At 43.1% G+C, this 15,345-nt stretch overlaps 1 protein-coding gene across 2 annotated transcripts in view; it reads left to right on the forward strand.

Annotated features, from left to right (window-relative positions):
* LOC121545048 (microtubule-associated protein futsch) overlaps positions 1 to 15,345 on the forward strand; it is a 52,872-nt gene that overhangs the window by 17,849 nt on the left and 19,678 nt on the right. The window contains exons 2-5 of one of the 2 annotated variants that reach the window (XM_041855404.2): positions 3,033 to 3,177; positions 6,132 to 7,495; positions 11,098 to 12,275; positions 12,551 to 15,288. In XM_041855404.2, coding sequence (XP_041711338.1) covers positions 3,033 to 3,177; positions 6,132 to 7,495; positions 11,098 to 12,275; positions 12,551 to 15,288 — 5,425 coding nt within the window. Of the gene's footprint in view, positions 1 to 3,032; positions 3,178 to 4,985; positions 5,277 to 6,131; positions 7,496 to 11,097; positions 12,276 to 12,550; positions 15,289 to 15,345 lie in introns of those variants that run through there. The other variant, XM_041855405.2, reaches the window with a different exon arrangement.

Below are 15,345 nucleotides of genomic sequence, written 5' to 3' on the forward strand. Positions count from 1 at the left end.
GCTTTGTGTCAAGAGGCTGCAAACTGCAAAATTGTTAATGGTTTCTGTGGTCTTTAAATTAACTTATAGTGCATAGTTGTTGCATTGGATAGGCCTATGTAATAGTGAATATCCATTATGAAACATATGAAAGCAATTACGTATTGTCATCCTTTCAGATCTTTTCATATCAAGCCATGTATTTGAGATATCGTAATCGTGTTCTGACAGACGTGTTTCCTCCTTGGGCTTGAAGTTTGAACAGATACCTCTGTCTTCACGTAGACAGTAAGAGAATGCAACTGCTCTGGATGCTTCCTCTGTGGAAGTCTTGCAAACTCAGCATAATTCATAATCAACACCATTCATGCAACATCCCTGGTTCATTCCCAATTCATGGCTCATAGAAAGGAATGTTGTACAGTGCGGAAAAAAAAGTTATCCCACTTAAAAAGATGACTGGCTAGGCCACTCCAGGACCTTGAAATGCTTCTTACGAAGCCACTCCTTTGTTGCCCGGGCGGTGTGGTTGGGATCATTGTCATGCTGAAAGACCCAGCCATGTTTCATCTTCAATGCCCTTGCTGATGGAAGGAGGTTTTCACTCAAAATCTCATTCATTCTTTCCTTTACACGGATCAGTCGTCCTGGTCCCTTTGCAGAAAAACAGCCCCAAAGCATGATGTTTCCACCCCCATGCTTCACAGTAGGTATGGTGTTCTTTGGATGCAACTCAGCATTCTTTGTCCTTCAAACACGACGAGTTGAGTTTTTACCAAAAAGTTATATTTTGGTTTCATCTGACCATATGACATTCTCCCAATCTTCTTCTGGATCATCCAAATGCACTCTAGCAAACTTCAGACGGGCCTGGACATGTACTGGCTTAAGCAGGGGGACACGTCTGGCACTGCAGGATTTGAGTCCCTGGCGGCGTAGTGTGTTACTGATGGTAGGCTTTGTTACTTTGGTCCCAGCTCTCTGCAGGTCATTCACTAGGTCCCCCCGTGTGGTTCTGGGATTTTTGCTCACCGTTCTTGTGATCATTTTGACCCCCACGGGGGTGAGATCTTGCGTGGAGCCCCAGATCGAGGGAGATTATCAGTAGTCTTGTATGTCTTCCATTTCCTAATAATTGCTCCCACAGTTGATTTCTTCAAACCAAGCTGCTTACCTATATCAGATTCAGTCTTCCCAGCCTGGTGCAGGTCTACAATTTTGTTTCTGGTGTCCTTTGAAAGCTCTTTGGTCTTGGCCATAGTGGAGTTTGGAGTGTGACTGTTTGAGGTTGTGGACAGGTGTCTTTTATACTGATAACAAGTTCAAACAGGTGCCATTAATACAGGTAACGAGTGGAGGACAGAGGAGCCTCCTAAAGAAGAAGTTACAGGTCTGTGAGAGCCAGAAATCTTGCTTGTTTGTAGGTGACCAAATACTTATTTTCCACCATAATTTGCAAATAAATTCATAAAAAATCCTACAATGTGATTTTCTGGAGAAAATAATTCTCAATTTGTCTGTCATAGTTGACGTGTACCTGTGATGAAAATTACAGGCCTCTCTCATCTTTTTAAGTGGGAGAACTTGCACAATTGGTGGCTGACTAAATACTTTTTTCCCCCACTGTAGCACACCTTTCTTCACAGTTTACCCAACGTCACTGTACCAGTGAATCATTAACAAAAGAGACTGGCTTCAAAGTGTTGGCAAAGTTGGCATGACCAGGGTAACTAAACAAATGCCAAGGGGAAACAATAGATTCTGTAGAATGGCAGTATGATGACTTTTTATTGTTCTGTATGATTCATCAGTCAATTTTGAAGTGAGGAAAATGTAATCTGATACACCCCCTTGTGGGCAAAGATGGTATAACAAAGCCAGAAGATGCTGGTCAGTGTTACCAGCTATCTTGAACAAACATAGCGTCCTTTTGTGGTGAGAAATTCACATGACCAGCCATTTTCACTTGGCAGGGGTTTAGGTGGTTGAAAGTTCCCGAAAGTAGAAGATAAAAATTTAAGTGAATAGTGTAGAAGATTATCTTATTGATTGATGTGAAAAGTGTTTCCCTATGTACTGGATTTATCTTCAACATTGCTGAAATATTTATTAACATTTCACCCCTCTTAAAACACCCCTGGTGTTGCACACATATCTACACTATCAGTGGAATGCTGTTTACCATTCTGCATTCCGGGAGTGATTACCATAGCTCACTATTATGGGATGCCACAGTGGGTGAGCTAGCCTAACTGCTTCCATTGACAACACAGAGTCTACTTAAAAGCCTTTGGGTATAGTGATGACAGCCAACACCTCCTGAAAACAGACCAGTGCCTCTTCACACACATGTACCATAATCCACGCTGTGTATTCTAACTGCTGTACACACACTGGTGTAACTTGTGACTAAGAAGCCCTGTGGAGTGAATATCGTCCGACCAGTGTCCCATTTCTCTCTGCTATAATTGTTTGTGTTGTCTGCCATGTGGAGCACGACGAGGGTGTCAACACTTACAATGAATGCTCTAATGGACCCAACCCATCTGGAGGCAGGAAAATATTTTTGTTTGTTCCTGTACTGCAGTACATGTATGTATGTACACAGTGTGTGAAGAGAACAACAGATGTCAGAGTTGAAACAGGAAACACACGTTTTGTCGTTTTGTTCTTGGATAAGTTGATGTTTAAGAAAACCATACTCTTCTGTTTTACAGGTGATATTATTTTCAGAGGGTCAAGCAGTCATGGGAGGTGACTGGACCTTTGTACCTTTCATTTTGACAAGGTCATAAAACATTCATGTGATAACAACAACATATGGGTGGGTAGGACAATCAGCCATGCCATGGGTCTGTGAGTGTGTGTGACAGAATGTGGGTCAGAGGATAAGGATAAAGAATATGATAGAAAAGAAATAGAGGCTGAGTGAGTAGACACAGGATAGAAACAAAGTTACAACATGTTATCTGTGGTAATGGGTGAGAAGATCTGCCTGCTCTAAGCCTAACAGTATCTCTCTCTCTCTCTCTCTCTCTCTCTCTCTGTGACAGGAGTTTTGATCAGCTGAGCGTGTCGACGGAGTACAGCGTCAACAGCACCAGGAAGGAGAGAGACAGGGACGCTACCTCCATGTTCAGCTTTGACATGTCAGCCTTGAACAGCCTCAGCCTCAGCCCCACCCAGTCCAGAAATAAGGTACATCACAATATAGTAGACTACAACAGGAGTCCTCTTTTGTGTTGTGGAGAACTCATCTGGAAATATCCATGATATACTGTATCTGAATTACTGTACTTTTAAACCACACATTCTTTACTTTACTTCCGTGAGGCCAATCTGGACTCCTTTAGGATTTTTGATTTGATTTATTAGGATCCCCATTAGCCGACATCAATGGCAACAGCTAGTCTTAGGACAGACTCATCTAAGAGTGATGTTGAAATTAATGATGAAATGTGACTATAGTTTACATAGTAGCTAATCATACTGTACCATACATGTTTACCATAGTTCTACTGTTCAACAATTGTCAAAAGTATGTGTCAACCATAGAGTACTTTCAGAGTGGTTAGATTGATATCCAACCCACTTGATAACACTTGATTTAAACAAATTGAAACTTTTTTCAAATCATTTGAGAGTGACAGAATCTGTCACTTAGCTTACAGACATTTACCCCATACTACTGGCTGCTAATGCTTGCGCTGAGCCTGGCAGGGAAGTCATATAAAAAGGGTTTAGAGGAGGGCAGTATTGACTCACTTTGCAGGGCATCGGCTGCAAGAGAGGTAGTGTGGTTAAAGGATGCATTCCAGATACACAAATCCTCCTCAGAATATCTTTACATATTGACTGTGTCATTTGCACAGGCCTGTGCAGAAATTGTGTATCTGGAACACACCTGTAGTGTTATTGATTTTAACTGGCCATAAGCATTTATGCAGCAACTGAAATTCTTCAGACAGACCCCTCAATATAAGTTTATGACTCAGTTTATAATGTAGCTTTGCATTACACAATATTTGAGTTTAGAATAACAATTTATATGAGCATTTCTTCAATGCCTGGAGGCATTAAGATGAACGTAAGACTGACATTCTTTATCAGCAGCCCCTTCAAAATGGTATACAAATCATTAGGGTTGAAGGGTAAAATTATAAGATATCATAGGTTATTCACCATTAACACAGACTTGTCCAACCTGTTCTCCAACCTGGATATTATAGTTATTAATGGGGTAGGATTCACTCTCTGTGTTCTATTAATACAACTTTTACAAGTACATAATTGAGCACATTAATCCGTTCAAGAAGAATTATGTTTTTCCTGGAAACCTGGTAACTAGGGTAAACTTTTATTTTGTTTAGAGGTATTTCTATGCTGAGCATACAATTTGGAACATGAACTGGAATACAGTACTGTAACCACAAAGTCTGTGCTTTTACCTTCCATGTGTTTCCTGAACTGTTTGAGACCATTTGGAAACAAAGGAACAATGAACTCTGTTTCAACAGGATTTTTAATAGGTAAAAGTCCTGTTCTTCTCTGTTAAACCATTTCTACTACTGAATGAAGGATGTGCACAGGTCCATATGAAACAATATCAGCAAATCATTCAACTTGTGTCAATTTAGAGGGAAAGGGTCAAAATGTGTGTCCTTGCATGTGTCAGAGTTGGTCAAAACATTCATACTGTACACAACTGAAACATACTGTGTTACGTACATCCACAATAGATGTATTATTTCCTTGTTTCAGTCCAACTGAAAGTAGCTCTCCTGTCCATGGTATTATTATATTGATAAAGAGGTTCCCGGGCTACTGACTTGCTCCAGTTTGATTGAGGAAGGAAGGGTGGGGTTGTTAGGCAGACATCCGTGTCTATACATTCTCATTAGATCATTTATTCCTGTGAATGTTTGCTATGTGAAAGCTCGTTCACAATAGCCTTTATGCTGCACTGTACTTGGCGGTACAAATGGAATTATGCCCTGAAGCGGTGTACTGTAGTTTGTTTGATAGTCTACTCAAGGCTAGACATATACAGATACACACAGACATCACACACAGACTGTCTGTCTCTCTGTGAAGGTCATTTTTCACATTGTTGGATTTGGCGGCATTATGACTCTTATCCCAGCTAAGCAGGAAGTAAAAAGCTGATACACATTAACTTTTTGCACCTGATATGCGAGTGGTCAACTGGGGTGGAGTGGTGCAGTATATGGTCAGTATGTTGGGATTCTAAAGAAAAGAAATCTACGGGTTAAATTCCAGCAAGTGTCACTAAAATGGTATGTAGCGGTCTAATTTTTAGTGTTAGTGCGTATTATCTTTTGTTATGATGTTCTGTATCCTGTTCCAGCCTGTACTAGGAAACAGACAGAGTGTGCTGTGCTTTTGGATGTATGCCACTGTGTTTTTATCTGGTCAACTTTTATGTGATGTGTATGTTTTATTGATTCGATGGAACCCAGGACTCCCTGGAAAGCAGTGGCAAGTGTTCCTGAATGGACTATCCTGGCTAAATAAATAGATGAAAATAAATTAAAATACAGTATGTGACGAAACAAACAGACCACGTCGTTATTGACTTGCCTGGCTAAATATAGGTTGAATAAGACATGGCAATATATTGTACTTGCTTTTAGGTATGATATTTAATCCAATGATACTGTATAGATCTTATTACGAACTAGTATTATTTGATGACCCTCCCATTCCTTGTTTGCCTCGCTGGTTCTCATTCCACCTATCCCGCAGTGGGTTTTAATACCTGTGGTGACTGACTTGTGGGGATCACAGAAATGTTCCTGTAATGTTATATCTGTCCAATGTTGTCATTACCCATGTGCTGTAGCAGCCTGATCATGTTCAACCTGGCTGTTAGTAGAAAGACATCTTCACCATTCAGCTTGGCTTGTGTTTGATTTTGACAATAATCTTTACCTAATCTTTGCGGTAATAGTTAAGGATATTAAGGTAAATGTACTAAATTATTGAACACTTTATATATCAAGGACTGAAAAAAGTGAGATGAGACCCAACCTCTGTGGTTATTTGTATAGCTGTGTCAAAAACAACAGGTGTGTCTGTTCTCCATCTGGGTATTTATCTTTCAGTTTTTTTGTCTCTCTGTCTCCTCCCAGAGCTCAGATGGAGTGTTTAACCGCATCGGAAGTTTCTTTTCCAACAAAAAGAAGAAGAGCCGGAGTGGTTCACTCTCAGTAGGCTCAGAGGATGGATCCTGGCTGGGTCCTGGCACTCCCATCTCACCCCGGGCCCCTGGTTCTCCTCTCTCCCCCCACCAGGAGGACGGGCTGAGGACCACCACTACCCAGAAAGAGGGGGAGGTAGTGGAAGCGGGAGCTGGGCCAGTGCTGGGGAGTCTGTCGGAGCTCCAGGCGAAGGGGTCGGTGTTCAGTAGCAGCTTCAGCCCTAGTACATCCAGCCTAGCTTCTCTGGTGGCGGCAGACAGAGGGGACATGCCGTTTGCAGACAGTGACAGCAGCGGCCGGGGCAGCGTGAGGGAGGTGCATGTGTGCAGGGTCAGCCAGGCGGAAGCAGAGCCAGACGGAGAGGCAGAAGGGAATTCCGGGAATCTGACTCCCACTAACTCGTCCCCCTCCGGAGCAGAGCAAACCCCAGAGCTCAGCCTCACTAAGGAGGTGAGCAGGAGGCTGCAGGTATATCTGCAGAAACAAACCACTGTGAAAGACGGAGAGGGGTCGGAGAGGGGCAGCCCAGTGGTCCAAACCATCCTCAGGTCGTTTGAGCTCTCTCAATCTCACCTTAAGACTGACGTCACCTCTCTCGGCATAGAGTCTAAAAAGTCCTCTCTGAAAACATCTGTTGGAGGTAAGGAGAGTTACCTGGTGGGAGTGACTCTAGGCTCTCAGTCTCACACCCCGTCCTCCTCAGACCCACAGCCAGAGGGAGAGGAGGGAGAGAACAGCCCAGCCATGGGGAAGAAGAACAGGAGATCCACCAGCAGCAGCTTGGCTGAAACAGCTCCCTCCAGCCAGACCATGTTACCTGGGGGAGAGGGGACGAGGCAGGACTCACCTGTGAAGCTACACAAACCTGTGTGGGTGGAAACACACCTGGGAGAAGAGGCCATACCTGTGACTGTGGCCTCTGTGGAGTACACTGATACTGCTGGTGTCCTGGCCACTATAACCCTTTCAGCGGTATCCGGTGGCAGAGAGCCAGAGCTGGCTGTATCCACAGCACCAGTCTCCAAGGACTCAGAAACAAACACAGCCCGGCCAGAGGCGACCAGTCCAGGCACAGACTCAGAGAGCAGCCCCCCTCTAGAGGATCAGACGGCCCTGAGCAAAGAGGAAAAGCGCAGAAGTGTGAAACTCTCCCACAGTGAGAAGCTTTTTACTAAGAAGGTGTATGTGAGCCCTGAGCCCAGTTTTGATTGGGATGAGCAGGTAGAGAGAGAGCTGGAAAAGAATGACATCGTAGACTTGGCTTCAAAGATTCCTCAGAAGTTGGAGGTGAAACTGTAAGTGTCTTTATTTCACATTTTCTTTGGTCTTTTTAAGGAGTGCTTTTATCCTTAACAGGGAGAGAGTGAGAGAGAGACAGAGAGAGAGAGAGGTGTGCAACCTGAGCTGTGTGTTCCCATGCCTCTTTGTACCAGAGGAGAACAATAAGAACAGTTCTTTACACAGCTGAAAAACTCCTGCGTCATTCAAATGTTCACCTACAGTACTAATACTTTACTTGGACTGCATGATACTGACAAGACTACTGTATGTACGGTAGGCCATCGACTATACAGCAATATCTTCTTATGTAATCGTCACAAAATACTGTGTGCACAGTCAGTCAGTCTTTACAACCGAGTCAGTAGGCTACCCTACATTGTTAAGAGTCTGCTGTTGAGCAAGAAAAAAAATACAGGGGAACTATTTCAATATTGTAGTATACTGTAATGCAGTGGTAAATAAATAATGATGCAGCAGTTATTTGAATAATATCATGAGCAACTTTTCCTTTTACCAAGCTAATAAGAATTTTGTTAAATTATGCTAGCAACGACCATGACAGCTTCAGATGTAGGATCTTAATTTGAGCCAATTTGCTACAGCAGGAAAATAATCCTGCAGCAACAGGAAATCTGAATTATTATGTGGATTAAAATGAATTTACATTTTTTGTAGGGGTTGACACATTTTTCTTAGGGCAAATCAAGTCTGACATTTTCAAGTGGAAATTCCAAACTTTAGAAGCCTTTTTATACCTCGAATACACTACAGGTTTGCATTTCCTGCTGTGCAGGAAAATTCTCAGCAACAAAAGAGTGATCAAATTAAGATCCTACATCTGTACCACTGCTGCAAAGCCTATTATCTTCACAATATGCTTAAGACTGTTAACTGTGTCCTCTGGCACAGGGGATTCTGAAGAGATAAATGTTCAGCCCAACCAAGATTGTCTTAAAACAACAGTTTTTTGTTGTTGTCTTAAAACAACTAATTTTCGAATTCTGTCAACTGTAACATTTCACACTAGTTATTTTGGAGGCCACTTTACTGGAGTAAGCAGAAGTTGGTAAACAAAACATTCAGAGTAGATAAACGTATGATGTGTAAAATATAATATACACTACCGGTCAAAAGTTTTAGAACACCTACTCATTGAAGGGTTTTTCTTTATTTTTACTATTTTCTACATTGTAGAATAATAGTGAAGACATCAAAGCTATGAAACAACACATATGGAATCATGTAGTAACCAAAAAAGTGTTAAACAAATCAAAATAGATTTTATATTTGAGATTCTTCAAATAGCCACCCTTTGCCTTGATGACAGCTTTGCACACTCTTGGCATTCTCTCAACCAGCTTCACCTGGAATGCTTTTCCAACAGTCTTGAAGGAGTTCCCACATATGCTGAGCACTTGTTGGCTGCTTTTCCTTCACTCTGCCGTCCGACTCATCCCAAAGCATCTCAATTGGGTTGAGGTCGGGTGATTATGGAGGCCAGGTCATCTGATGCAGCACTCCATCACTCTCCTTCTTGGTCAAATAGCCCTTACACAGCCTGGAGGTGAGGTGTGTTGGGTCATTGTCCTGTTGGAAAACAGATGATAGTCCCACTAAGCCCAAACCAGATGGGATGGCATATCGCTGCAGAATGCTGTGGTAGCCATGCTGGTTAAGTGTGCCTTGAATTCTAAAGAAATCACTGACAGTGTCACCAGCAAAGCATCTACTTTGCGTCTCACAAAGACACAGCGGTTGGAACCAAAAATCTCAAATTTGGTCTAATGTCCATTGCTTGTGTTTTTTGGCCCAAGCAAGTCTCTTATTATTATTGGTGTCCTTTAGTAGTGGTTTCTTTGCAGCAATTCAACCATGAAGGCCTGATTCACACAGTCTCCTCTGAACAGTTGATGTTGTGATGTGTCTGTTACTTGAACTCTGTGAAGCATTTATTTGTGCTGCAATTTCTGAGGCTGGTAACTCTAATGAACTTATCCTCTGCACCAGAGGTAACTCTGGGTCTTCCATTCCTGTGGCGGTCCTCATGAGAGCCAGTTTCATCATAGCGCTTGATGGTTTTTGCAACTTCTTTGCTTATTTGAGCTGTTCTTGCCATAATATGGACTTGGTCTTTTACCAACTGGGCTATCTTCTGTATACCCCCCCCTACCTTGTCACAACACAACTGATTGGCTCAAATGCATTAAGAAATTCCACAAATTAACTTTTAAGAAGGCACACCTGTTAATTGAAATGCATTCCAGGTGACTACCTCATGAAGCTGGTTGAGAGAATGCCAAAGCTGTCATCAAGGCAAAGGGTGGCTATTTGAAGAATCTCAAATATAAAATATATTTTGATTTGGTTAACACCTTTTTGGTTACTACATGATTCCATATGTGTTATTTCATAGTTTTGATGTCTTCACTATTATTCTACAATGTAGAAAAGAGTAAAAATAAAGAAAAACCTGTGAATGAGTAGGTGTTCTAAAACTTTTGACCGGTAGTGTATATTGCATGAGATGTAACCTGCTAATTAAAATCACTGAAAGAAAAAGTAACGTTTGTTCATATGAACTGTTATATTTCAATCAAAATGGAGGGCATCTCCCACTGGGCCCTCACTGGTTGAATCAACATTGTTTCCACGTCATTTCAATGAAATTACTTTGAACCAACGTGGAATAGACGTTGAATTGACATCTGTGCCCATTGGGCTGTGTTTACTTCAGGCGTTATTTCCATCCTGAATGATGACTCATGATGGAAGTTACTCTAAAGGTGATCACAAGTCACTCACTTTGTTTGACTAAAAGGTTTACTGAATAGAATCAGTACAATGCTGATAAAAGTAAGGCATGCCATTCTGATATCCATCTTTCAGATGTAGTTTTGCCACAAGGAATATGTATTTAGTTGTGTCATATTCAGGTGGAATAGCCTGTGTTTAGATTAAAACTATTGTTATACCTCAATGGTATCGAATTACAAAATGCTTGGATTTATTGTTCTACTGATACCTGAAGGGATGTTCTGCATTGCTGGAAGTTTTAAGGAAGAGCAGTTTAGAAGAATCTGTTTTGTCAAGTTACACAGAGCAGAAATATTTCAGTTTCACTTTGCACTTACCGGTATTGCTAAAGGCTGTTTTTCCTTATCTGAAGAATGTGTTTATGTATTTTAAAGTTGAATGTATAAATCAGGTAGCATCATTGTGGTGAGAAGTTTGTTCTGCACACTAAATAGTTTTCCCCTCCTCCCCTCAAAGTTAATATTTTACTGCAGTGGGCTAAATCAGGGTCACACAGAGTGATTCTTGGTAGTCTTAAACAAATCTACTTTGAAACAAAAGTATACACCTCACACACATGGTTATGGGCTTAAAAAAAGAAGACACCTGTACCATGCCAGATATAGAGTAGAAATGTATTCAATTTTGAGTTTTCACCCCAATATTACACTTTATATACATCACAGAAGATTGAAATATAACCAAACTGTTTGACATAGAAAAAACTGATTAATAACATTCCACCCATGAGGCCAAAGAGGGAGCTTTTGGTCATTGACTGCACGAAAGGTCTACTCACTGTTTTTCTATGTTCTCTCTCCAGGCTGCCAAGCCTCAAAAAGGTGAATGTAGATCTCAAGGAACCAAACAATGACTGTATCATCACTGCAGGAGAGATAACTGAGGGTACAGACTTTTACCTAAGCCACCATGAGCCCAAAGCTGTAGACAGTTCCACAACAACCCCAACCCCAGAGCTGGATGAGGCCTCTCCAACCACAACCATGCCAGGACGCAAAACACAGCCCAACACTGGGAGTTCAGGGGTTAGAGGTCAGGGGACACCACAGGTCACCCTGTCTAAACCAGAGGATAAAGTAGAACATGTTGCCAGTCGGTTAAAGAGCCCATCTCCTTCGGTTGGACAAAAGTCCAAAGTTGGCCTGGGCATGGCTAAGGGAAAGGGTCTCACAGATGGTGGCAAGGCGGGAGTTTCTAGTGGGGCTACATCGCAAATGACAACTAAAGATGGCGGTGAGAAAACAGAGGTTATGCCATCTACATTAAAGGATCAACTCACTGCAGGAAAAACAGAGGTCACCGACAGCCCCAAGTCGAGAATCCCCAAAAAGTCATTGTCAGAAGCTACATCGAAACCCCCACTATCACCAGACACAACCTCAGTGGTTGATGTTTCAGTGGTTGTGCCTGTGGCTGGTTACAAACAACAGAAAAACCCTAAACCTAAACATTTAATGATGAAAACAGACACAAAGCCTATCATTGAGGAGGTGAAGGGAGTGGGTTCAGGAGGAAAACAAACGTTTGGGCCTGTTAAGTCAGAAGAGGTGTCACCTACTAAAGTACCACTCATGTCACCTGTGAAGTCCAGCAAAGAGAAGAGCAAAGAGAGTTCAGATAAGGTTAACCTGGCCAATGGCCTGGAGAAAGACCCAGAGGACAACAACACTACCACACCCAAAACAAGTGAACCCAAAGATGTTAGAAAACAGGCTCCCACATGCCCAGACAGCAACAACAGCAGCATTATACCAAAGAGTCGGTTACCCAAAGCCCCTGACAACACTTCGTCTTCGGTCAGAAAGGCGAAAAATGGCAAACCCCAAACCATCGACACAGGCAGTAAAAATACCAAAACCCCTGAGAGAGCATCAGGTGTCAATAGTAGGCCTTCCACACCAACCAGTCCAAAGCAGCAGGAGCTTCCCAGCCCAGAGGAAAGGCCCACAGATGAGACCCTGATCCCTGAACCTGAGAAGGGTAAGACAAACGTGTCATGCATTTTAAACATGCGATATGTTAAGATAAGATTCTCTCTGCTTATTTATGGCATCTGTCTAGCTAACACATTTTAGTTGTGTGGTTAGTAGTGGTAATGTTTCAGAATTATCCAATGGTTTAATTGCTTTGATGGACTCGAGGTACTGTACATGTCACATATTTTAGAGAGAGGTATAGCTCTCATTTTGCATTGTATGATGAAAACGAACCAACAAACCGCTATACTGTCTGACTAACTAATTTATCACCAACAGGAAGCAAGCTGCCCTGCCCATTGCCAACAAACTTGCCCCAACAGCCCTCCAATAAGAGCACTCCCCGTGACGATAGTGACACACCCACCTCTCCCTCACTGGTGCCAACCAAGTCAGATAAACCTGCCTTCCTTAGACTGAAGAAGCAGAGTAACATCACATCCCCCACTATGAACAAGACTGCTGAGGATGCTGGGAGTTTGAAAAGTCCAGTGAAGGATCCAAGTGATTCTGTGACTGTGGCTAGCAAGCTTCCAATGTTGCGTCAGAAAAAAAAAACTAAAGGAAAACCCAGCAAACCCCTTAAGAAATTTGAGCAAACTGTGAACTCTGAAACACTATCTGAAACACAATCCACATTTGTACAAGATCATGTGTTGCTGGTCACAGATAACTCTCAGATAGAAGATCAACAAATCAAACCAGCAACAGACTCCTCACTAGTAGCAGACTGTAGCACTGAGCTTGTAAAATATCAAACAGATAAACCAGCAATCACTGGCACGAAGGAATCACTGAAGGACAGCTGTAGTAGTACACCTGAAACAAAACTGGATGCAAAATCGGAAATTGCACAAGAAAAATCCCTATCGGTCAAAACTACCTCTATTACACAGAAACAACAAACCAAACCACCCCCAGATCTCTCATCAGAGAGTAACAGTGACTATGTGGAAGCCTTAACAGATACACCACAGCTGCAGACAGGTAATGTAGAGCCAGGTGTCGTCGTGGAGAAACGCCCATCTGAACCAAGCCCCATTGTGTCTGCCTCAGGCACACCTACCCATGAGGAAGTAATAGATACATCCACCAAGCCTGCATTGACTGACCTCATTCATACTGACACTGACACCCGAACCAATCAGAAGAGTGATGAGAGCAATGACAATATCTCTACAGCATCAGAGAAGCTCATATCCGGTGCTGGAGAGGAAATAGGTAGTAAGAATCAGCCTGCGGAAAATGGCCTGGATGAAGCTAAGGAAAGCTCACCCAAAAACGCCTCCACTGTGGTTAAAAGTGGAGATAGTCACGATATGGCAACACAGCCAAATCTGATTGGCTTGGAGGAAAAATCACAGGCACTAGCTAATGTTCAAACCCCAGATATAGTACCTATTGGTAATGTCATAGTTTCTGATATATCCATAGTTTCTAGGAAAGAGAGTGAAGTACAGGAGGGAGAGCCAGTGAAGGTCTCAGACATTCTAACAAAGGGTGGGATTGTTCAGAAACCAGTTGAAAATGGTGACGTCCAACTGAACAAAGAGCTTCCTTCACTGACACAAAATTTGGCAGATGCACATGGGCAGCCACACAAAGGAAATAAACAAGAGGACAAACCAACTGAGGCAGCCACTAAGAGTACCGTAACTAAGATGGATGCAAAACAGGAATCAAAGACCATAACCACAAAGGCTATGAAGAAGAAGGAGAAGGTGACAAAACAAGAAGACAGACCGAGTGAAGGAGTGACTAAAAACACTGTCTCTAAGATATTAGACACAAAACAGGAATCAAAAACCATAAGCACAAAATCTCAGGAGGAGAAGATATTGGTCCTCAAAGAACCCCCTAAAACTAAAAAAGCAACCCCCAAGGCTGAACTGCCTTTTCAGCTGCCAACTTCTCTGAAGCTCCCCTCTCCCCCTAAACCTCTCCCTTTGAAACAGGACTCTCCCTCCAGCTGGTTAGATGTGGAGTATGGATCCAAGCGGGAGCAGAAGAAGGAAACCAAGAGGAGGCTGAACTGTTCAGCCAGCGAGGATGAGAGTCTGGCTGAGTCTGACGATGTGGAGGACTTCATCAGGAGCATAAAGGAACTGGGCACCCCCTTTTCCCTGCCCCCCAAGAGGCACCACAGTCATCCCAAGACCCCCTCGCCCCCCTTTGCTATGCCCGCCATCAAGGAGGACCGCTTCGAGAACCCCTTTGACGCTGAGGGCTTCCAGTTTGGCCTGAAAAAGAGGACGAAGGATAAAGTAACCCCGGCCATGTTGATAAAGAAACAGCCTCACCAAGAGGAGAATACACAGAAAAGACAGGCTAGAGTAGAGGGCAGCCTTCTCTACAAAGCCCTCCAGTCTCCATCTAGAGCCCTGAGAAAACCAGGGTATCAAACAGACAGGAAAGATGGAGAGGTAGAAGTGAAGGGAGAGGTGGAAGTGAAGGGAGAGGTGGAAGTGAAGGTAGAGGTAGAGGTGAAGAGGGAGGTAGAGAAGGAAGAGGAGCCAGGGAAAGTAGAAGAAACCGGGCAGCTCTCGTCGCGGCTAGGAAGGATGTCCATACTATCCAAACTGTTGAGTTCCCCCAAGACTTGCAGAAAGGGCAACGGGGATCCTTCCTCCTCAGTCTCTAATGGTGCTCCTCCTTCTATTACAACCCAGGGCACAGTTCCAGGAAGGGCGGGTGGGAGCAGTATGGATCCAGGCCTGCTTGTGGGTGTGGGTGCAGCTTGTGAGTCAATAATCAGTCCCTCCTCACCTCCTCCTTTTCCCTCATTCACTGAGCTAAAGCTGCCAGATCACCTGGAGAAATATCTCAGGAAAGACAAAGGAGCTTCACAGAGTAATGTTACACAGAGTGCTATGGTTAATCCTGTAATGGACCTAGGTCAGGGTGCTGGACTTCCTCCTCTAAATATGGGCCTAAAGGGACTTACGTTAGGACATCCTTCCACCGATAACCACATCCCACAGGCCCCTCTGAATGGTCTTCTTACAGCCAACACAAAGGTAAGAGTCTCAGACGACTGCATGAAACCAACTGACAGTTTGGGATTTCGCATTGAT

This window comes from Coregonus clupeaformis, chromosome 29, assembly GCF_020615455.1.
Source record: "Coregonus clupeaformis isolate EN_2021a chromosome 29, ASM2061545v1, whole genome shotgun sequence".
In the NCBI taxonomy this organism is placed as follows: domain Eukaryota; kingdom Metazoa; phylum Chordata; class Actinopteri; order Salmoniformes; family Salmonidae; genus Coregonus; species Coregonus clupeaformis.